The sequence below is a fragment of the Orbicella franksi genome, chromosome 14, assembly GCF_964199315.1.
Source record: "Orbicella franksi chromosome 14, jaOrbFran1.1, whole genome shotgun sequence".
NCBI classification, from domain to species: domain Eukaryota; kingdom Metazoa; phylum Cnidaria; class Anthozoa; order Scleractinia; family Merulinidae; genus Orbicella; species Orbicella franksi.
In genome coordinates this window covers 1,006,543-1,031,174 of record NC_138158.1, presented here as the reverse complement: position 1 = coordinate 1,031,174, position 24,632 = coordinate 1,006,543, and the positions used below count along the sequence as shown (strand labels likewise).

The following is a 24,632-nucleotide window of genomic DNA, read 5'->3' as shown; positions in this document are numbered from 1 at the left end:
TTTTTGTAATTGAAAAGGCAGGACCTGACCAGAACAAAGATCATCTTCATCGATGCAGTCAAGAGCATTAGTAAGCTGTTCTGAAATTTGCAATCTATATACTGATGAGCATGCGAATAAAATTGCTTTCCTTCAAATTAGTCAGTTAACGACATCTCTGTTGAAAGGGTTAAGGTTTAATGATCGAGTGTAAAACTGAAACTCATTTCGGTTCTCTTTTTCCCATTCTTCGGGAGACAATGTTTGATGGTTTTGACTACGTAAATCACTTTTCAGTAAGGTAAGAGTTGCGACAATATATTTTTAAATTGGAACTTCGATCAAAGGGGATCTGCGAGAGGCAGCTTGCTCTCCAAGGAGTGTTTTTGTTGTTTTCCTGTCTGATTACGTGCGCCTTCAGTTTTCCTCCTTGACAAGAGATATTGTCAGACAAATTAAAAAAATTTATCAAATCATATCACTTCCAGACTAAGATTTATCACAGTCTGTTAACTGCCAAAGGGCATTTAATATTTAGTGTCTTAAATTCAGGTAAACTGCTATCATTTTAAATAAAATACGTGCAGGAGGTAATGTTTTCTCTCGTTTACTTGACTCACCATAGCTACAAGAAGAAATTAAGGGGTGTAGTGGATTTTTATCAATAGATAAATATCCTTTTTATGGAATATCACACTAGGAAACACCGGAAAAGGCTTCTTCTGATGTTTTTTTTTAAATGGTAATTCTCGAACATAAAAAGAACGCAATAACAGTGATACAGACGTTAAAAGATAACTGAACTTACTAAGTTTGCAAATGAACTCGCCTTGATAAAACCAACGTGCTCAGTACCACTATTCCTCTTTCAATATTACCTGGGATAAAATAAATCCAACTTTAAAAGACCAGTGTCCACACAGCAAGAAATGTGCGATCCAGAATGAAAAATAAATACAGCCACTTGACTAGAATAATTTTAAAGACAATTCCAATATCAATGTTATATCCCAGAGAATTTAAAAGTCAATAAGCAAAAGTTCGTTTTAAAGGTGCAAAAAATTAATAGTTATCGATGGTAACGATGCTGTATTATACTTGTACAACGAAATACGTCGTTGCAGATTCAGTGAATTTGTATTTTAATTTAGTGAAATATTGGTTCATTTTCACCTCTGGCTCTACCGGAAAGAAGCTTTGTGAAAATACTTGGTTAAGTTTATTTCTTAACAGACATAGAAATGTAAATTTCTTGCGAGAACTAATGGATGATTTCATCTCATTTTTGATTAATGCTTTACCAGACTAGGAAATATATATATTTTTTCATGAAATCCGGCTTACCTTTAATGACACTTGAGACTCAGAACTCGCAATCGGCCAACTTCAAGATCTTAAACCGGTGCCTTAAAATTCTCTCTTTGGTTATTGGACGGTGCTGTTTCTTTTTAGCTCAAACAGAAATCCTTCGCTTTTTAACTGTTTCTTTTTGTACATTAAATATGTTTCGAAGTAAGTAATTCCCAGTCGGATTACCATAAAAGTGTTCACAAAAATTAAAAAAAACCCGAAAACAAAGAGCAGATGGAATGAGTAATGTGGCAATCTATGAAATGACCTGGCAACCTTTAATGACATGAAAAATTATTTAATCAGTTCCGGCGTGATGAATAAATGATCTAGTGCACTTATCGGTTACCATGTGTGCCAATTATTATTTACAAGTGGGAAATGCATCACTGACGACCATAACAGAGTTTGCACTATTCAGCTCCAAGAAAAAGGCAGGATTATAATTTGTTCTGTTTTTTTTATTTTAAAGAAGGAATTTTTTACTTTTAGTTTTACTGTGATTAATTCATATTTCATGAGCAAGACGAAAGGGTTGACGATAACTTCCGGGTGGAGGCATATAGGAAAACTTCACATGTTGGTGTCCGCCTTGTCATTGGCTTTCATTGGTAAATGACTTAACAGTTAGCTGAAGGGACCAGCCAAGAAAAAGGTTTTCGATCATTTGTACAAAGAAAAGGGACGATTTTAAAATGATAGACGATGCACAATATATAGTCCAAAGGTCCATCCCCGATAATTGACAAATATCTGAGCTTTTAAAACTGTTCAGGTTAACATAGTATAAAACATTCTAGTGTTTAAACCTTGCCCACCCTCTGAGGTTCATAAACTCCACGGTTACCATTATGAAACACTACTATGAGCTCATTGAAATCCAACATTAGGGTGAAATCTACATCGGGCTATGTGTCTTAACTTGCCGGAGCTTGTCCCTCTCCGCTCCCTGGATAGGATGCTAGCCTTGAACATTACCAGTGATACTAAATCTTATACTTTTTGTCACTTTTATTAATTTCTTAAAGCTCTGTTCAAGTTAGTTAGCTGATGGGAATGTTGAATGAGGACCGACAAGTCCACGGTCCTAATGACCTGACAACTCCTGAAGTGCTTGTACTATTTCTAATGGCACAATAAGGCTCAGAAAATTTTCTGGTACTACAACGGGGATTCCTAAGAAGGGAGGTTGGTCCCTGTGTAACATAGTTTTGGTGTACTGTTTAACGTGTCATAGGTAGACGTTTATCTCTCTTGATCCGAGTTCGGGCTGCATATTGACTTGTCGTATAAGGACCACTGAAGGAGATTTTGCTGTAGACAAAAGGTTAAAGGCAGTCGTTCGATTGTCTTGCTTTCTCATTTTCACTGTAACAAGGCTGAGGAAAGCTTTTCTGTATTCTCGGTTATATAGAAAGTAAACCCAAGGATCGAAACAAGAGTTCGACATTGCGAGCATGTCAGTGAATTGATAGAAGCTTAAGGAGAGTGTAACAACATTGAATTCTTTCAAAATGAAAAACATTTCCGCCGGAAACCAACAAACTGTTAGTAAAAGTGCAGTCAAAGCGCACATGCGAATCAGCTTCTGTTTGGCGCGCTCGTAGTTACTCAAGCGTGTACGATGATGAACCATGGTACTACGTACGTGAAACCACACATGTGCAAATGTAACCCAAGTAACGATACTTGGAACAAAGAAAGTCGCTAAGATGTGCAACAGTGTCAGTATCTTTTCGGTTTTCACGCTGTAAGGAGGAGAGCTTCATGCGCAGATCCCGTGAGAATTTTTCATGATAAAGAGTTCATTGATCTGTGTAAAGCAGCTGAAGGCCCATATAATGGCGATGTACAACAGCAACCTTCCTCTCTTGAAAGCGTATTTGTACTTTACTGGTTTCACAACTGAAAACCACCGTTCAATAGCTAGACACATTATCGTCAAGGTAGAACCTTTTCCAAACACGAACAGAAAATACGTAGAGCCAATCAGCCGGCAAAACAACTCACCAGCAATGTTGTCATCCACATAATAATACCTTTGTCCAAGAACATAGCTTGGTGCCACTGTTATAAAAATTCCTGCAAGTAAAACACGTATAATATAAACATTAACAGAAAGTCATGCTATTCGGCTGCGTTTTCAGTAAGTTAGTGATATCTCTCAAAGCCTGTTTACTGCCCTCAGGTAAGAAAAAAGAAAATTAGGCCCCAGATTGAGTGTTAGTCATGTGACCTATATAAGCTTGTCAGTTTCCAAAACATGTGTTATAAGAATGAAATCACTCACGTAAATAACACCGAAGTACTCTATGAGCAAACCCGTGATTCAATTGACGATTGACATCAGCTAACCTAGGGGTGATATGGAATTACTCTTTTCGTTAAAAAACAGTTCTGCTGGAAAGAGGAAAAATTACATTGAACAATAACCAAAGCTTCTTTAATTGAAACAAGAAGCTATTTCTCAGAAAGAAATAGTGTTTCGTTTCCGGAAAGGTGTTCAAAGTCTGAAAAAGGCTGGGGTTTTAATATGTTGGGCAGGAGAAGTCCTGGGGTGAGGGGGATATCTGCTAATGCGCCGCTTTGCACCGCACTGATCTGTTCAGTTGCCAGTGCCTGGGGTTTTTCGGCCAGGTGATGTTTAGTACTGAACCTATTGTAGAAGAGAAGGGGCTGATTAATTTAAGTTGTCTACACGTGTATCAGTTAGTACAGTGCGCGCGCTTCGAAATGGATTTATTTGTGATACTTTACTTTGACTGTGCCCTAGGGCAGGGGCGGGGGGGGGGGTGTTCCCTTATATCGGCTATATGGTATGTTCAGCATCAGAGGGACATGTTTTTTTAAGACATTTTAGTCAGAAGTAGACTATCGATTTTGGTCATTTTGGTTTCAAACTGGGTATGGTTTTTGCACTTTAGTCTTGAATTAGGTACGTTTTTTAGAAGAAGCTTCTTTTTTCATCATTATTGATAGGACCAGCAACTAAAGCCATTCACAATACCTTAAACATAATTCTGAAATAGAGAACTACGGCAGGTCTGAAACAGGGTAGTAATTTAAGGGTCAGGCCATAACTTGAATAGGTTAGAAAAATCGCAGACTTTGGTCTTAAATAGGGTAAGTGCTTTGGGAAGAGGGCCTCATAACACCGCCAAATTCTTCAGAACTTCAAAGTATTGTGTGTGAGGCTAAATAGAACTAAGAGGCAAAAGCATTTGACGCATAATTTTTCCATTTCTGTGCCGGGCAGTCCTTGATTCAAATGGATGCGGCACTCTACGTTTCGTTGTCAGTGACGCAGTATATTTTTCTTTTCAAAAAGGAAGACTCGTGTGTGACGACAGTTGTGCAATTATTCCTCCACTTTCGCTTGAATATTATGAAGCTAAAATACAAATGCTATCGGTGTTTTCATGGAAACCAGCTCTTGAAATGCCGCGGTATGTCGAAAAACAAATTTTCTTATTTTTAAAAGCGCGCTCTAAGAAGTAAAGCTACTGGAATTGAGGCGGAAAATTCGAGAAATTCAACTAAATCTGGAAAATGTCGACATACGATATGAAGAAAACCTCATAAAAAAGCCATCTTGTGCCTATTTTGCAATATACCAACGTTAATTAAATTTCAATATGATGAATTAGTTATCATCCACAATATATCATATCTGTAGTATCGTCTAAACGCACTAAGTGCGTGTTCTTTTCCCGTAAGCAGCCACAGAATAGGGGCGGGATTGTTATTCCTGACACGTGTTCTGATTGACCAAAATTATGTCGCCGTGGTTGTGATCTTAATCACATTTAAATCAAGCACGGAAACAGATATTTTCGTTTCTCTAGAATACATCGTTTCAGTAAGACTTAGGAACATTTAAGTCGCCAATTATTTCTACCTGCATGACATTTTAATCTCGTTTTCTTTCCGTGTCACGAAATAAAATTCGGTTTCGAGAACTTATTTTTGAATTACAAGCGTTTACCCTGATAACATTCACACTCACTATGTCAATAAATCACTTTGGAACGGAAAACAATACCATTTCTTTGTAAACTAAACAAAACTAACTGCTTCCATCGGCTTAAAATATCGCATTGGTGGAAAAATCGCGTGGTGTGGCAGTGTCTCTATTTCGAAAATATATTTCTTTTTCACTATCACTATCAAGTCCAGTTCGCAGTTTTCTTGTCCAAGATAATACCGAGAAACGAGAGTTTCACAAAATGACACATTTTGTTGCGATGCATCGAGTTTTGGCTGAAAGTTTGCCGCCGTATTTACATTAACAATTACGAACTTTACTCTGATTGGATATTACAAATCACTATGTAAATAGTTCACCCCTGAACTGAAAACAATACCTTTCGTTTCTGAGGAAACGAAACAAAAATAATGATTCTGACAGCCCACTTTCATACTACAGCAGGAAGGTTATTTTAAAACTGTTTACCAACACAGTTACATAATGTTGACAGATATAAGCCAGCCTTTTCGTGACTTGAACAAACCTTTCGCAGCCTCTACGTCACCGTTGCGTGACGCACGCCCGAACAATTGCTTGTTTTCAGTGTCACGCAATTCAAAATAGATCAACCAAAATCATAACCGGTCATTAGATAAAGTCCAGAATCTGGGAAATGAAAGAAGGTAAATATGCAAAGACTCTCGCCAAAATTCTGGTCACAGCAATTTTTCTTACGCGAGATATTATAGAGATTTGTATGGAGACGCCAGGCTGGTGCCCATCCGTATGGATACCAACATGGCGGCCGGAAACCAACAGAAACATCTGTCACTGAGTTTTGTCACAAAAGCGTGAATTTATCCCTCGAGGAACTCTAAAACATTAAAATAATACTTTTTCTAAGACATGAACTGTTCAGATAGCCAAGTTCCCCGAAATAAGTCACTTTTTTAACCATCATGACAGCTCTCTAGGTCGTCATGTAAATGCCGCGTCACGCAAAAGCTTAGAAATTCAAGCGTAGTGTATCACAAAACCAAGAACCCATTTGGAGCGAAAATTTGTATGAGTATTAGTTTTCAGCTGCTCTTATACATCATTTAAGTAAAATCTCAGGAGGATCAATAGTTTTGTAGTTCGAATTTTGGTGACGTCATGTGAAAACCAGCTATTGAGGTTGACACCTTCTCCGACCAACAAATGAACTGGAAATTTGACATACAATTAATCTGAATATCTCAACAACCAGTTACAAGCTGCCATTAACACTTTCACTAAATTTTTACGTACCACAGTTACGTACCACCTTGTCCTAGAATGGCAAACAATATATACGCCGGCAAAACAGCGATTGACCCTAATTTGCATAATCTGATGCACCACTACAACCCTTAACTTGCCCACATAATCACGTGTTAAAAATGATCAAAATGATACTTCTCACGTTCTTTTCACATTCTTTTGATACCAACTTGACATCTTTGATTAAACCAAGATTATTATTTCTTTTCTACTTAATTTTCTTGGAATAGAGGGGAAACTTGTTGTACTTATTCATTTGACATTTTTTTGCTCTCTATGTCTAACATCCACACCAATGAATACCAATCTCCTAACTCACATTTCCCAGCTTTGGCTTGTATCACTAAGACATTTTTCAGCCTCACTGTTTACATATGTACACAGATGCAAAAATCGTTGGCCCGGAGTTCGGGTACGATATGACGTACATTCGACAAAAATTTGCAAGGGTGGATACTCCTTGACTTGAACGTGTGATCAATTTGATAAACTTAAACCAGAAAATGTATAAATTTTTATTTTATAATTTATCTTGTAAACTCTGTTGAACGCGCTACTGTGTAGTTTTTGTGCTGTTTGTCTTTTAGCGAAACTTGAAATAATGCCAGAATTTTAAACAAACCCATGGTGCGATGGGATTTTCCTCCAAAAAAAAAAAATTTTAATGTGAATGCCTTTTACAAAGGCTAAAAAAGAGTAGAAAATTTCCCAAAAGATAAACATGGAAAAATACTTATAAAACCCTTTCCGCAGATGGCATCTGTGCAGTGATTCGTGGCTTTGTTGTGCATTCATAGGAGGACTAAGGGAAGAAGATTGATTTAAAGAAAATTTTACGGAAGATAATGAAGAAAATCTCACCTGTTAACAAGTCTGTAATAGCCAAGTTGAATATCAGAACATTGTAAGGCTTGGTTAACATTGATCGTCTTTTTAAGATAACAATGCATAGCAGGAGGTTGCCGATGAACGAAAATACAGCGATGAACCCGCAAACTGCAGTCACCACAAGGCTGTGTTCTTCTGATATTATTCCTCTCATGTCTGTCATGTCATTTGAATTTGATTCCTCGGGGATCATCGAGATGTTTGAACTAAAATTCATTTTGCCAACGTTGCACTGCAGTCTTGAGGCAGGGGAGCTATTTTTTTGATCATATAGGTTTCTATAATTAAGTTTGAGTGACACATCCTTTTTGAGAAAACAAAATTGCTGCATAGAGAAATTATATTCATCACACGATTGGTTAAATCCACCTGCTCTAGAAGACGGAACTATCATTGCTTGTTTGACCATTCCGTTTGCTGTGCAAATATTCTTTCATTCATGACTTAATTCTTGAATTTTACTCAGAATGGATAAACAGAATAGACTATTTTATAAAATTAGTTCGGATCGTCTCTCTCTTAAATTGCAGCTGGTTATTTCAAGCTCTTTTGTCCAAAAAACAACATGTTTGGCCTCTGAATTGCTTGATCATATTGGATGGTGTATTTTCTTGTTTCAACAAACTGGAAAATGACGGACGTAACGTCAAGACGAGCAATAAGGTATCGCATTATCATTTTTTATTTAATTTTGGACACAAAGAAGTTTTAGGCTTGTTTTGACATAAACAGGCTTTAGGCTCGACAAGAACAATGCGTGAGTGAGGCTAGCGACCATCGCTCATAAAAATTTCAGGAAAATAACTCCTCATTATGACAATATTCAAATTCAGCAATACTCATCAATATTTAAATAACACGAGGCAATGTTAAGTTTTTGTGATGGCTTTAGGGTCCTTTAGCAAACCTATCCCGGATATAGTATATTAAAAAATTAGTTTTGCGGAGACCAGAAATCATGTTTTGCCTAATTAAAGTTGGATCAAATAAAAAAGAAATATCTTGTTTTTCCGTTTGTTGACTTATGTGAATGGTCGTGTCGGTCAATAATAAAAGAATTCTGGGAAGCTATTGGTCTCAAAAAAAACACCGTAAGTAAAGTATGTCACCATCCCGAATCCAGATTGAATTTTCTTCCAACCCGTAGCGCACAAAGGCTTACAATCAATATCAGTATGTCGTCTTCGCTTCAGCTGATGACAGAAGTCAACATTATACTGTCAAACTCTGTTCGAAAAATCAGATATAAAAAAATCGTATGTTGGCTTTGCTTTGCTTTGCTGTACCTGTTTCACTGATTAAAAAAAAAAAGACCTCTGAATGGAATTCAGAAACCAGGACGACTAAAATAAGAATTAAACCTCCCTGAGCTACTGAATTCGCACATAAAGCTTTCGTCTTGGAGGACTCCATGTTGTTCAGTTATACATGTATTACTATTTTGCAATTGGTTTTAACAAAGAGCGATCATAAAGAAAACCACTCACAGAGAGAAAATGTTTGTTGCTGTTATTATTATCCATATCTACCTAAGGTTGTAAAGCGGGATAAAAGCAAAAAAACTCGTACATCTTTATTAAAAAAACCGCCCATTTTGTTTATGTGCAGGAGGACTGTCGCCACAATATTTTACACAGTAACAGAAGGTTGCTTTGATTTGTCGGGATGCTTCCCACGTAGTTTCTTTCATTTTTACTTTGTCTATCTCAAAATCCATTTAGGTTAATCGTAATGGTGGCTCATAAGTAACATGAACATTCAAGGCAACCAAATAGCTTAAACCGTAAACGTCTTATAACGTTAATGCAATAAGCATGTTAATAAAGTACAACTTCAACAGTGCAACAACAAATGCAACAGTCAAGTTTTAAAAATTGTGTGATGGGTTTCACAGCCACTTTAATTTTTCAAAAGGTTAAGGTGACTCTAAATCCGCTCTTACAATTACTTTTAAACTTTGTGAAAAGTTCAATTTTGACATGGTTATTATTATTCAATAATAAAGAATGGGGTCGCCGAACTCGCTTTTAAGTTGTGAACATTTAAAGCTAAAATTAGGGGTGTTTTTAACAGGTTAGACTAACTAATTAACCAATGATTGGGCATTGGTTTTATGCAAGAACGGTAGTGTATTGATAAGCGCATAAACAAGAACCCATGCAGCAAATATGCGACATACATTTATACTCCAGTCTCCAGTCTATATATCCAGTTAACTTATTCTGGCTCATGTCACAGTAAAAGTACGGCAGATAATAAAGATGAAGGTTAATAATAAGTAAGAGAATAATAAATTTAAAAAGATACCTTGGAGTCCTTGTAAATTATTTACAATTGATTAACAAGGTGATAATTTAAATATTGCTGTTCCTTTGATGGTTTTCAAGTATCTCACAGCCATTGTTAATATAGCGAAACTGCAAAAGCACTCCACCGTCAAATTTCTCCGCAGGAAAATCTCTGCCTCTTCCATCCCATGACGAATCTTGGGCTAAGGTCACAACCCTTCGTCTTCTCCAGTTAAAACAATTGAAAAGGGGACAAAGTATGGAGAGAAATCCTCTCCTGTATTGCTGATTGGTGTAGCAGTAAATTATTGGATTGGTACATGAATTAAACATGGCAAGAACTATTGTAAAGTGATGAAAAGGCGTCTCCAGTTTGACGAGTCCAAACGAGGACAGAACGTAATAGAGCTGATTTGGAAACCAGCACACTGTCAATATTAATGCTACTATAATACACATGCGTAGAAGTCTAAATCGTGTACGTGTAACGCGCTTGTTGTGTCTTCCAGGTAAAGACTTTAAGGATAAAGTGATATGCAAATATGTCACCCACATGACCACAGTTGGTATGAAAAATGTCACAACTGCGTACGTTGTGATTATTAATTGTGCCGGGTAGTCCAGTGCAATCCAAATGCATCGATGGCTGTCTTCGTTGAGCGTCATTCCAAACGGCATAGCGACATGCGAGAGCAAGCAGATGAACCATATGATAGCAAGATAAGTGAAGACTCGTCGTCTTTTAAATTTCAACTTATATTTTATAGGTTTGACCACAGAATACCACCGTTCCAAAGCGAGGCTTGAGACTGAGAGGACAGAAACCTTCCCCAAAAGGAACACGAAGTACTGGGAACCAATGATTTTGCAAAAGATGACGCCGAAAATTCCTTTCGGAGCCTGGTACGAATTAAGGGCGATGAGGTAATTAGGTGTCACTCCAAGAAATATTCCTTCAAACACAAAACAGTAACTTGATTATATTAAATGCACGTGTCCGATACCTGTTATTAAGGGAAACACGTAATTCAATGACAAATATAAATAAACATGGTATGAAAAGCTACTTTCACTGCTTTACAGAAAAAGGATCCAAAAGTGAAAACTTCAAACTTAAAATTACCTGTTAGCAAATCTGTCACAGCTAGGCTAAATATCAGCAAGTTATAGGCTGACCTGAGCATCTTACGGTTTTTCAGTATAACAACACATAGAAGACCGTTGCTAACAAAAGCTTCTAACGCAATTATGTCAAACGCTACTCGTAGAAGATAGGAGTAGGCTAGAGGAGTAGAGGGCGTGGCTGGAGGACTCGTCACCGAGTTATTGGTGGAATTACTAGACATATTCCTTGGTGACATCTGAAATAACAATTTAAAAATGTAAAATATGTATATAGGCTTAGTTATTTTATTTTAATTATTTTTAATATTGTTACGATTGTCACTATTTCTTTCTTTTTCAAATTTTATTTTTGAGGGCCATTAGGTTATCAGTTTTATTACTGTCAAATGTTACCCTCGTAAAATAAAGTCTTACTTACTTACTTACTTACTTACTTACTTACTTACTTACTTACTTACTACTTACTTACTATTATCTTGAAAATGTGGGGCGTATAACAAAACAAGGGTGTTTTTGATGTTCATCGTCTAAGTTCCAAGCTGGAAATAGCTTGGATTAGATTCAACGTGAGAGTAACGACTTTCTTTGATTCCGTCACCTGTTGGCCAACATACAATTATGTTGGGAGGAGAAATTGGATGTTTGCTGCCTCTGTCTCTGTCGGTAACTAAAAGAAACACTTGCCAATGGTTTGGCTTAATGAAGTATTATATCAAAATAAACAGAGTATCATAACAATATATATTTTACAAGCTATTGGTATAAAGAGTGCCTGGAACACCTCAAATAATAACATACTCGTTTTAATACTAAATTCAAAATTTTTCTGAGCTTCCGTAGCCTGATCTATCCGCTTTCGGTAGAGGCAACAATATTGCAAATATCCTTTGGAAGGGCGATGTACAGTTAGCTAACTTCTCAAGAGCATCCAAGATACATTTTACACAACTTTTGTAATATAAAAGGCAGCTTATTTCATTGTCAAATATCAATATAAGGTATAACCTTTCCGTTTTGTAATCACTTGTATAAGATTTGAGCTGGAATGCACGAAATCAAGTGCTTAATCTGGCTTGATTTTCAGGGTGAGCGGACATGGTGTCTGTTAGAAATTATATTTCAAAGGATCGATTGTTTTGTCGACGAGAGAGTTAGACCAAAAGAAAGCAATTAATATTAGAATATTTATAAGGGTAAAGGGCATTCAATCTGCCTGACTTTTTCCCGTGATAAGTGTCGGTTTGTGAAGTTGAAAGCAGTCGAAAAAGACCTTCAGAATAAAACATCACTTACCAAGTTATGGACACAGTTTATATAAGATAGTCCGACACACCGCAATAGCTTTTTAGGTATCAATGAAGTTATTGTTTTCCAGCTTTTTGTGTAGAGTAAAGATTTACGAGGGAAGGTATGTTAATCTGCCTCGAGTACTATTCATTGGTAATTAGTTTAGAATTCCGCCTCTGGAAAATAATGTTTTCAACCGTCAAAAACCGATACACAACAAACACCGTCGCTGACCAAATTTCATCTCCTCGAATAGGACGTTTTTTTGTTTACACAGGGTTTCAGAAAAGGAAGCTGGCACTCATTTTACACTTTGTTATGCTAATTTTCTTGGAAAGAAATCATAACAAACCTTTCGTTGATACCGAAATTACAAAAGTAATTTCGAGGTCGGTGTTACCTCCAAGATGGTACCTATCAACGGGACCTATTTTTCCTCTTTGGTGATTGCCAACGACTTGACAAAGGAATATTTTTTATGTTAACACGAATGAATGCACGGGGTAGCCATAGCCAACTCTGTATTTGCTGTAATTACTAACCTACTACTCAGCAGCCTACGGGCTCAGCATACAGCTTGTTAGGTTGTTTTCAGTCCTTTTATTCTACTTGCTTGTTCACTGATGTTTCTTGAATACATGAAGTGATCGTTTTATTTGTTATACATTATTTTGATATCATCGAGCAAAGCCAATTTGTTTTATTCCTGTTATCTAAATCTTAGAATTTTATTTTATTAAGTGTAATGAAATATCGTATTGGTGACAAAGTGTGCAATCCAGGGATTGAATCCATTGTGAAACGCAACCAGTTATCTTTTGTGGCCGACACACTAAGGAATTATTCTGTTGTGCATGAAATTAAATAATTCACACTTGTTGTCGACCTAAAAACAATAAAGCTTCAAACGGAAGATCATGCACTTAGAAAACCAGCAGGTAATGAATGTACGATTCAGAAGAGAGACATTTGCAACGTACTTTAATCATAAATAATTATTAGCCAGGCGGCAATACACTAATCAGGCAATTTACTTTATATCAAGATGAAACATTTTTTAAATTGCATTCGAAATGTGGTTAAGACGAACAAACCCCCTCTCTCGTTCCTTTTTTTTTAATTCTTATCTATTTTAATACGTTTTGAATTTTTAGCAACCATAGTAATATTAAGACTTTTAGGGTTAGTTTTAATTTTTTATGATGTCAAGCGCACTTGATCATTTCGTGGAAAGTCGCGCTATAAGACATTTATGATATATTTTTTTTCCTCATAAGAATGTCTGAATGACTCTGAGATTCTGCTGGTGACATAGATCTAGAGACATGCTTCCACTGTTTGAGATTGGGACAGATTAGCTGTTTTAAGTTTTCATAATCCCATATTTTCACTGGCAACTCCTAGCACGGGTTATATCTATACAATGACCAATGGTATTTTCAGCACCTTAATTAATGTTACTGGCTAGATCAACTATAATTTTTGTTTGATTTGATTTTCTTCTCTATCGGCAGATAATTTCTCAACAAGGAATTCTAGTTAAGAAAATACTCTTTTTACTCGCGGTAACCAGTTTATTTTGTCCTGCTAAGTAATGAATAACCGAACGGAACAGAACAAGGACAGTCGGTGATGAATCTCAAATCACTCGCTTTACTCAGTGGGAAATGCTTGGAAGAGCAAAAAAACATTGTTCAAAAAGCATTAGTCTGATATAGACAAACTAGGCCAGGGACTGAGTTCTTGTGATTGCACAATAACAAGCTGATGACTTAAAATCTCAATTGCTCGGATCCCATCAGTTAGGATTATTATCCATTGTTTATTTTAGTGGTCAAAGTATTCTCCAGGTCCCCTCTTAGAATCGTAGCATCAATTCTTGACACAAGACCAACAGATCCTTCTACATCGAGAGCAAATGCACTGTGATAATATTTATCATAGTCCACATTGTCTTTCATCCTCCTTCAGATCCGACCAGAGTCTTAAGTTGTTACTGATCATTAACATGATACTGGATCCTATTTCTAGTGAGAAAATTCACAACATATCTCTTTCCCCATTCCCATCGCTCTCGAAATGCAGACTGGCTAGTAGGCTAAACGGATGAATTCCACTAACACTCGCCTGTACTTTCTGCTCGATAGAACATAAATCCAAGGGTTTACAAACGAATTTGCAAGTGCAAGCGCCACGGTGAAGTCTCGAAAGGGAGTGCCAAAGTTTAGAATGGGGAAGCCATACTGATTCAGAACGTAGGAGACTTCTGTGGGAAACCAACACACTGTCAGCGTTGCGGATGTGATTGCACACATTCTATGTAACAGACGTTTTTCTATTTTACCTCGATTTTGTCGTAGGACGCTTAACTTGTTTATTCTAACAAATATGTGAAGGAAGGCGGCCCAAGTAATGGCCGTAGGAAGGAAATATGTGAACGAAACATAGAGAATAATAACTGTAGTCTCCACGCTTTTCTCGAGAGGCAAAGAAATGAAGTAACATGAATGCTGAAAATATCTCACGTAAAATAGCTTATAACATTGCAGGCCAAGGCAAATAAGCCAAATACATCCAATGTATTTGTAGAGTTTCCGCTGAGAGAAGGTCGTTTGATAATTCCAAGGTTTAATAAGAACATACCACCGTTCAACAGCAAGACATGCGATGGTCAGGACAGAGCCTTTCCCAAATGTAAAAATGAAGAACTTAGAAAATAACACTCGGCAGAAGATCTCGCCCGCCATACCTCCTGGTACTTGATACGAGGACATATTTATGACGTAGTTTGGGGTAATAATTATAAATAGACCTGAAAGATAAAGGAGATGGCGATTATGCAAAGTTTCGTTGAGATCTTAAGTAAACAGATTACGCTCACGATGTTCAAAATTAACTTTAAAGTTAAATGACATTGGGAAGATCTATCGGATTAATAGAAACGGAGTTGAAAAAAGTTGACTATGTTTGTCAAAAAGGCCATTCCTACCCTGTTTTCTTTACTCCTTTATAACTCTGGTTTCCGAAACATAAGGTAACTACAAGAAGCGCAAGTCTCTTTCGAAGAGAAACCCCGGCTCAGCATGCTGCTAGATGCTCTACGAATTAACCGGGTCCTACAGGACTGTTCATAACATTGACTATTTCTGGATTATCTTTTCTTACCCGTGAGCGTATCAGCGATAGCTAAGCTGTATATCAGTAAGTCGTGAGGGGTCTTAAGATTCTTTCGGTTTCTTTTCATTGCCAAACAAAACACCAAGTTACTGGTGAAAGCGAGCACTGAAATTATACCGTAAACCATATTAAAAATGGTTCCTCCCTCGGCGATTCCTTTATCCTTGCTTGACATGCAATATCTGTCGGTGTGGTTGTTGTCGTGAACAGAAAGTGTATAGTTTGACATTTTGCTGAACTTCCCTCTTCTGCCATGAAAGATACTTTCCTTTTTCACTAAATATATTAAATGCGCATAATGAAAGGCATGTATTTAAAGGAGTGAGGCAATTTTCATTATAGACGCACAACACGACAAAAATCAATGTAAAACCGGTGGGTTGAAGCTAGTAAACAGGAACTGCAAGACACATTATTCACTGTAAGAACTAAAAGGCCATTGACGTATGTAACACACTTGTAACACTATATGGTTAATATGTCTGGTATTGCACATATCGGAGATAACATCTACAGGGTGCTTCTGATATTTTTACAGTTCAGTGCACTCTTCATCTCTTAACTCTTTATGTTACTGGCAGGATTTTTCTACTTAGAAAATGAATACGTGATGAACATCAATTGTTAAATTCTTTACGTAACATAGTTAACATAAACAACGCTTATTTCATGATTCATTTGAATATCAACTTTTGATAATGTCATTTAAATCTCCTTTTATTTTTAATAGAACAAGTGAGCTAACTAATTTGTGAATCGTGGCTGGTAACTGTACAATTAAATTTACATTTTGCATTGAAGCTTTAAGAATAGTTAATCTTTTAGCTCAAGTGCTGTGGCTCAAAGTTTTGCAATAGTGACAAATTGTAATTTTCAAAGCGTCAATAGCACTATAATTGATTTCAATACGCTCTTTTAATTTTGAGAGAGAAAGTAAACGGAAGCGCTAAAACCAAAACAAAAACAGCCGTCTCACTTGGACTATTAAAAAATGGGAAAATATTTCAAAGGAAAAAAATCTGTAGATTCAGAAACTTTAACAAATATTTGAAAGTTCAAACTTTGAAACTTTTTCTTTCGAAAATTTAAGGTGGCTCTGAACACCATGCACAGAATTTTGAAAGAAGTTGCCTCTTATCCTGCTTATAAAAATTTGATAATGCGATGATTGCAACGTGATAAAGGGTGGCTATAATCATTAATCGAAATCCAAGTCTTGGAAAGTGCTGGAAACTGTTGCAGCCACGTTTAAATTTCTCTGGTATTGTCAGTCTATGATTTCTTCGATCTGTGGTTAATTCTCTTGCCATTATGGGGCTATCTGAGTGCTACTTTCAGAATAATAGCTGCCGAGAGGAATCTCTCCATGAAAGAACACGAATGAACATTGTTATATGCTCGCTTCAGCCCGCCTTGAGACCACTCGATCACTTAGCACCTCTTCTGTTTGACTGGCTTCAGAGCAAGCGGTGTTGCTAAAATAAGTCTCGGCCGACAAGCTTAAACTTGAGTCCTCTGGCGCCCGACGTACTCTAAGAACATATGGACCATCAACCAGATTGCCAGTTGAGCTTCTTTGGTCAGGATCACCTGAAAATGAATATCTTAATTTCCTGTTTGGCACCAAACCAAAGCACAAACTGCCGATTCTGGAGTTTGTCATGTTAAATTTCACGCAGCAGAGAAGTCGAACAAATTCTCTTCTGTATTCCCTGTTACTGAGGCAATAAATCCACGGATTGAAGCAGGAGTTAGACATTGCCAAAATACTTGTAAATAAGTAGAATTCAAAAGGAAGCTTCAAAATGTCAAACTTATACAGGATGAAAAAAGTTTCCGCTGGAAACCAAGATAATGTTAAGAAAAAGGCTGCCAAGGCGCACATGCGCAATAGGCGTTTGGTGGCTTTGTTGTTGTTCAGATGACGACGAATGTTAGGCTGGCGCATGTGCGTCCAGATTTGTCCAAAGGTCACCCAGGTAACGATACTTGGTATGTAGAACGTGACGATCACGTGAATTAGAATAAGGATCCGTTCAGCCTTTTCTCCATAAAATGGCGTGACGAATGTGCAAAGGCCATCTTCTACTGCAGTGATAAAGAGTTCATTGATCTGAGTTATGGCGGCAGAGGCCCAGATCAAAGTAATGTAAAGATACAAACGTCGTTTGCTGAAGGCTGTTTTGTAGCGTATCGGCTTTACAATCGAGTACCAACGATCTATAGCCAGGCACATGATCGTGGAAGTTGAAGCTTTGCCAAAAATGAAAAGGATGTAGGTTGAGCCAATTAAACGACAGTAAATCTCTCCTGCCAGCCCGTGGGGGTAAGGGAAGGTTTTTCTGTCGATTACGTAATCTGGTGTGACAACAAGGAATATTCCTGTTAAATTTAAGAAAGGAAAAAAATAATTATTTTATTTTCAGACACAACTTTTCACTGTTAGTCATAAAAGAAGCAAATAAAAATAATAATTTAAGCTGTTAACCTTTCTGATCAATGTTCTCAGTTGTCTAAAGTGTTGTTTTCCGACAAAGTCATTGATAATCCATTATAACTTATAATTTGGGGAGCAGGAATGGCGCAGTGGTGAGAGCGTTCGCCTCCCGCCAACGTAGCCCTGGTTCGATTCCGGCCCGGTGCCATACGTGAGTCGAGTTTGTTGTTGGTTCTCGCCTTGCTCCGAGGGTTTATTTCGGGTTCTCCGGTTTTCCTCCCTTTACAAAAGCTAACATCTCTAAATTCCGATTCGACCAGGATAGAGGAGACGCATGAAAGCCAGTTAAGGCTGATGTGGCTTCCTCTCTAAATATAATATTGTAAGTGTTCCTAAAAAGCTGAAAGCACCCAATGTGGATATCCATGGGCACGGCGGAAAAACCGCTGATTGGCTGAGAAATCCGTTGTCTTAGAGCATGCGCATGAGCAGCGGTTTTTCCGCCGTGCCGATATCCATCATTTTCTAGGTGTTTGTATTCATCACATATGCCGTCGTATAGTGTATTCACCTGCAAAGGTGGAGGACTGAACAAATTTTCAGGTCTACAAAGCTAACAGATATATGTCATATGGTAAAATAGAGAAGACAAGCAAAATGATGTTTTTTTGTGGTAAAGTTTGAACGTTTGATCTACAAAAAGGAAACAATGCCATCGATAAACCATTACAACTTATGATTTTTTACAAAGAATAGGATTACAATTTCCACTCTCAACCGTGTTTATCATTGGTGCTGAAACGGAAGTTCAAGTAATTATCGTACAATCTTACACAGCATACCTGTGAGCATGTCAGTAACAGCCAAGGTACCAATAAGAATGTTATATGCCTTTTTTAACATCGACCGCTTCATAAATATCACCAAACAAAGAAGCAAGTTGCCAAAAAATGAAAGGCTGGCAATAATTCCAAACGACGTTTTCATCACTACTCCGTAGTCCTTGGCTTCAACAGAAATATGGCTTGAATCATTATGAAGAGTAATGTTATCTCCACAGTAAAGTGCATTTGTTGAGTTGTTCATCATTCTCAATTTCGTCTCAGCAAAAGGTAATTCAATTTGTCTTGAGGATGCTTCGTACTAAACGTCGTTTTAGAGTCGGTAGGCAAACACGTCTTCAGTGCCTTATGAATGTGAAGGTGCCAGCTATTTGCAAGCTTTGCTATGATTTGTTCAGGCGAACTTTGCTTTGGCACTTGTCAAAAATCATGATAAAGATCTGTTCAGTATTGTACATAAAGTTAAAGAAATGACAAAAATCTGTCTACACTATAGCTCTGGAGCTTGTGACCAAAGACGAAAAAATAATATTTACATTTGGAAGACAACTTCTCACGATAAAACTTTTATTGATGTGTAATGAGAGAAAAGCTGGAAAAAAGCTTTGTTCGATGTGTAACGAGAGGAAATAAAATCAAAATTTTACGTACGCGTCAAACGAAGTGAACATATTTTTGCAGGCAAACTGAATATGACTTTTGGGTTGAAATTAAATATAACCTTAGCAAGATACTATAAAAGAAAATTTCATTAGGAAACAATTGACTTTTTTCCAATATCTTAACTCTGTACCAGTGAATCATTTTTTCGAACTTCCCGACAACTCGAACCAAAAGTAGTTTCCCCTCCTCGGTCGAACACTGTAATTTTAACCCCGATTTCTCGAACTATCCGATTTTTTCGAACCAATTTTCGTTTCCCTTGTTGGTTCGAAAAATCGGGATTCCACTATATGTTTTTTAAATTTTTTAATTTCGATCGTGCGTCATGTTTACAGACGCAGTGACGTTAACTAAGTTAAAATAAAACTGAATATGATGAACTCAACTGTACAATACAGCAAAATGAATAACTTACAGTAGCACATAAATAATCGCATCACTACTGAGTTTCGCTTACAAGGCTAGCAATAGATTCAAGCTACCCCTTTGAGTTAATCTGAGTGTGTTGTGTTTAAAGCCGTGTTCATTTGGTTTTCCCTAAAGCAATTTTACCAGATTGTTATCTAGTTCAAACTTCTATTTCTCAAAAGAAATAATCCAAGTTATTGTTAAATGTAATTGTTACTTTATCGAAACAGGGTAGTTTAAATTATGAATTAATCGAAAGAATTACAAATTAATTTCAAGATTTGGTTTGGTTTGTCGATTTATTCTTTTGTAACTGAGTGTTATGTTTTGGCCCTTCTGGCAAAGTAATTTTGTATAGTATTGAAGCAATCTGAAAACCAACTAAACTATAAAGTTATATTAAAGTAATTTTGCAATCATATTATTAACTAACCCTAACCCAAACAGTTGCCGATTTGGAGGCCTTGCTTAATACCAAAAAAAAAAATATATCATCAAGTGATCCATGTAGTCAGTTACAGCAACATACAGACACACGTACACGAAACAAACCTGTTAACATATCTGTGATAGCAAGGTTCAAAACGAGCAGGTTGTAAGTCTTTAGTAACAATTGACGTCGCTTGCAGATAGCCATGCTTAGAAGCAAATTACCCACGAAAGAAAGAGCTGCAATGCTCCCAAACAAAAATTTAAAAGCGTCAATTTTGTATTGATGTTGTCGCGTCGGGTGAAGTGAACTTTCGTTCCCATTTGAGCTGTTTGAAGGAAACTTTGCCTCTAAGCTGAAGATCTCACGATTCATTCTCTTGTTTTTAGAGTTAATGTGAATATGTTTTTTGTCTCGTCTTTAAAATGAGCGGTTAGAGTTCTTATTAAAAGGCGAAATCCTTGTGATTGACAGAAATGTCACATCGTACAGCTGCCTCTGTGTAAATATCCCGGTCTTTTACGACTTAAAGGTGTAAATGGAGCAAATTGCAGTTAGGATTAAAGCAGAATTTAAAACATTAAAAGAGGCAAATCTGCTGACAATTTACTTGTAATTCTTTCAGTGTGGTTTATCCGTTCCTTAAAGGTTAATCCATCATTCACCTTATAAACCCAAGTAGAAACAAGAAATTAGAAGAGAAAAGAAATTTATACTAGCTTGTCCAATATTTTATGTAACTGTGTGGCGCCTCCTTTACTTTGCGTGTTAGAAGAAGGATGCTTGCGTTTTTATAATAAATATGGTTGTGTCATACTACTCTGTAAATGCAAATTAAAATAAAGGCTATGTACGGATGTATGTCAGCCGAGTACTTACTGCCTTCCCTCATATATATGTAATTTGCACCAACTGCGCATGAGCTACTCGGCACTAAGTAAGTGAGTAAGTATGGAAGTCAGTGAGTGAGTGAGTGCTTGAGTGAATGAGTGAGTGAGTCAGTCAGTCAGTCAGCCAGTCAGCCAGTCAGCCAGTCAGCCAGTCAGCCAGTCAGCCAGTCAGCCAGTCAGCCAGTCAGCCAGTCAGCCAGTCAGCCAGTCAGCCAGTCAGCCAGTCAGCCAGTCAGCCAGTCAGCCAGTCAGCCAGTCAGCCAGTCAGCCAGTCAGCCAGTCAGCCAGTCAGCCAGTCAGCCAGTCAGCCAGTCAGCCAGTCAGCCAGTCAGCCAGTCAGCCAGTCAGCCAGTCAGCCAGTCAGCCAGTCAGCCAGTCAGCCAGTCAGCCAGTCAGCCAGTCAGCCAGTCAACCAACCAGCTGGCTGGCTCGTTTTTATCCAACCCCTGATTTATCCATGTTATTGAACGAGCTTGTTCGGTCCGTATTGGTGAAATACTGGTCGAGTGCTTTTACAGTTTATAAGGTCATGGACCAAGCCATATAAGCATTTATGACAATGACAGTTTGAACTTTCGTGTAAGTTACACTCAAATGGCCCTCGAGAAATGAAGAAAGAGATTTCTACTTAACGATAAACTGTTCCTTTTTGTCCAATGTTCGGAAAAAGTAACTACCAGAAAAAAAAAAGCTAGTTCGTGAGCTGTCCATCTTAAAGTCCGTGTTGCAAAATTTGGACAGCACAGGGAACCAATCAGGATTCTTCTTTTCATCTTAGACCAATTCGGCCAGTCAATAAATTTTAGCATATATGCACCATTTTTAAGAAATGATCTTCAGTCTTGCTTTGGCAGTACAAAAATTTGTAATTATGTATCTTAGCAAAACGCAAATTGATTAATCAAAGTAAAGTTGTTTGGATGTATCCTATACTTGGGATCCCATCGACCTGTTTTTGTTTAAAACATGCGCAGCTGTAGTAATCAAAAAACACACACCGGGAAAATGGTCAGCAGTTTGGAAAATCACTGAGGTTTAAAAATCGCCCTTGAATAACACTTTTGAGGACGTGAAGTCAATTTGTCAACGAATACCTTAAATACCGGCTTCCGATTGGTTGCAAACGGATCAATTTATCCCAAATTGTATCGATAGCTGAGCAATTTAAAAATTTTAATTGCATCGGTCGCGTTTGAGCAATGGAGTCAGCTCTTGGTAAGGAAAGCGTCCCAGATAAAACTTCCAGGTTTTCCGCGCAGGCAAATAAAAGAAGAAGAAGAAGCCGCAGTAAACAAAAGCAAGAAAAAATCAACCGAAACTTGCTCCGCACATACTTGGCGTGGACTGAATCAGCGTCATGTTGGAAATTTGGGACTTACTCATCTTTGTGGCTCGTTTGCAAAAGAAAAAAAAAATGTTTTAGGAAGAACTTGGCGAAACGTCAAGAATTAGAGTTAGAAAACTAAGATATTTAATCACAGCGTGGCTTCATTGTAACAACCCTCTATAACAAGCTAATAAACAGTAGTTTCTTTGATAGAAACTTGTATTTGCGGTTGCCGTATCATTAAAAGGAGATCGGTCTTTTTTTCTCGAAACAAGTAGGGATTAATTGTATTTGTGAACAGATCAGGCTTTTTTTCTAAAAGCCCGATCAGCTCACGCGTAAAATAGTCCCTAATTGTCTCGAGAATTTTTCCAGTACATATGGAATCCAGTTATATTACAGTCCTCTAAACTTCTCCGGCTTGGACTTACTTTGTTTCTGCATCTGCAGCTAAGTAAACATGTCATCAAGGTTTTACTTCTTAAATGGTGTATGTACATGTAATATTCACTTCGATTCATTTTTGGCAGGTAAACAGAAAGTTGTCTTTATAGAAACCCGGTCATAATCTCCTCCCTTCGTTGATTTCAATATAAACAGCGTGATAGAACATATCATTCAAAGTACTCGAGTCAATATGCTCGGGGCATTTTTTAGTGCAGCTTACAGTCCTGCTGTTTCTGTCCATGCTAGAAATATCAATTTATCGTTGTTAATATTGCAATCTCCTCTTTCATCAATACGTCAAAGAGAGATGTCGTGAAGCGGACGGTGATATATGGAAATGTTTAAACGAAAGCTGCTGTATTGCACGGAAACAAACATGTCCTTGACAAGCGACATTTAGAGTTTTGGCACATGCTGAGTGATGTTTGGTTATATAAGAAATAACTTTACAACAAAGATGCATAACATTTGCTATAAAGGACAGTCCGTCAGTATTTAAAAAAATAAGCATAACGTATATATGAGAAAAGAATTTCGATGTCTGCAGATTTCGTTGCAAGACAGAGCAGAATGTCGCTTAGGGAAGGAGAACCTGCTGTACGTGTCAGATACAATCATGACATTTATGATTTTCATTGCTAAAGTCAGCACAATGATGATATAGCACGATTTATTTGTTTCGTCGATTAAACACGCTTAGGTTTTACTGAGTACACTCTTGGAATGCTGATATTTCACCTCTTACTTAGAGATAGTAAATTGATTCGTTCAGTTCAGTATTAAAACGGACAATCGATGAAGCAGTAATGAGCATTTGTGTTTTGGTGAAAAGAAAGTGTTAACTCTTATTGAGCGGCGTGAAGGCGCCAATTGGGTTTTACTTTTCTAAGGGCATATGGATGTTTGAATTTTCTTTCTCACGCCTTAATTCAAAAATCTTGCCATTACTATATACATTTAACTGGAATTTAGATGTCCTTTGAAAATGTATGTTAAATTTAACAGTACCTGTGTGCATGGAATACACCAAAACTTCCCAAGTCCACTTTCTTTCCGAAATCAAGACACTTTTTTGTTGGTTGATATACTGAATATATTTTTTTAACCACCATCTTATTTTAATTTTCATGTTACTTGTAAAATTTATATTGCGTGAAATTTCCAGCGATAAATACACACTCTTTAAGTAAGTTCTCTTTACTAACCTGTTAGCATGTCCGTAACGGCGAGACTTAAAACAAGCATGTTATACGTCTTCGAGAGCATTGACCGACGTCTGCAGATTGCCACGCAAAGGAGAAAGTTGCCAAGGATAGAAACAATTGCTATGCCACCGAAGACAAATTTGTAAACATCGCCAACGTTATAGTCAACCTTGTCGTGGTATGGTCGAGTAGGACGAACAAAGGAGTCGTTGGAGGATGCGCTTGACTTCAAAGTGCGGATTGTGGCGTTCATCTTTCAAGCGATGTATGAATCGCCGTCAAATCAGGTCCGTAAGTCTCCAGGTCGGATAACGACTTCAGCGCGCAAGTAACCAGTAGCTGGTTTTATTTATTGATCGTACACCTGCCTGCATGTGTTTGATAGTTTGTTATCAGGTGACCTTGTCAGATAATGTGTTTTACTTAATTTTTATTTGTTGTTCAAAATTAAACGTGCTATTCTTAGGGATTTTCCTTCCGCCCTGAATACATTCCACACAAATTATTCTCCTTGGCCATATACTATTTATGTGTTTTTTCCCTGACTAATAATGACTTTCATTTTATGTTTCATGACTAATAATGACCTTAATTTTATGTCGCAGTTCTATTTCTTTAGT

The 24,632-nt window shown here is 37.3% G+C and overlaps 3 protein-coding genes and 1 pseudogene across 5 annotated transcripts; all 4 read right to left on the bottom strand.

Moving 5' to 3' along the window:
* Positions 1–1,305: 1,305 nt before the first annotated feature.
* On the bottom strand, positions 1,306–7,895 carry LOC145468567 (galanin receptor 2a-like; annotated as a pseudogene). The gene is made up of 2 exons (XR_014042222.1): positions 7,460–7,895; positions 1,306–3,411 (listed from the first exon to the last, which is right to left on the bottom strand). The product of XR_014042222.1 is annotated as a galanin receptor 2a-like (transcript).
* A 1,945-nt stretch (positions 7,896–9,840) lies between these two features.
* On the bottom strand, positions 9,841–11,120 carry LOC145468690 (allatostatin-A receptor-like). Its single transcript, XM_081452396.1, has 2 exons — positions 10,898–11,120; positions 9,841–10,727 (listed from the first exon to the last, which is right to left on the bottom strand). The coding sequence occupies exons 1-2, from the start codon at positions 11,118–11,120 to the stop codon at positions 9,841–9,843; spliced, it is 1,110 nt and encodes a 369-aa protein (XP_081308522.1).
* A 2,765-nt stretch (positions 11,121–13,885) lies between these two features.
* On the bottom strand, positions 13,886–15,592 carry LOC145468689 (galanin receptor type 1-like). Its single transcript, XM_081452395.1, has 2 exons — positions 15,352–15,592; positions 13,886–15,043 (listed from the first exon to the last, which is right to left on the bottom strand). The coding sequence occupies exons 1-2, from the start codon at positions 15,590–15,592 to the stop codon at positions 14,277–14,279; spliced, it is 1,008 nt and encodes a 335-aa protein (XP_081308521.1). The 3' UTR covers positions 13,886–14,276.
* Positions 15,593–16,302: 710 nt separating this feature from the next.
* LOC145467816 (tachykinin-like peptides receptor 99D) lies at positions 16,303–24,514 on the bottom strand. 2 transcript variants are annotated; one of them, XM_081451427.1, is made up of 2 exons: positions 24,013–24,514; positions 16,303–17,745 (listed from the first exon to the last, which is right to left on the bottom strand). In XM_081451427.1, the coding sequence occupies exons 1-2, from the start codon at positions 24,263–24,265 to the stop codon at positions 16,754–16,756; spliced, it is 1,245 nt and encodes a 414-aa protein (XP_081307553.1). In that variant the 5' UTR covers positions 24,266–24,514; the 3' UTR covers positions 16,303–16,753. The 2 variants fall into 2 exon arrangements, with proteins under 2 accessions (XP_081307553.1, XP_081307554.1); XM_081451428.1 differs by lacking the exon at positions 24,013–24,514 and adding an exon at positions 18,643–18,838.
* Positions 24,515–24,632: the final 118 nt, after the last annotated feature.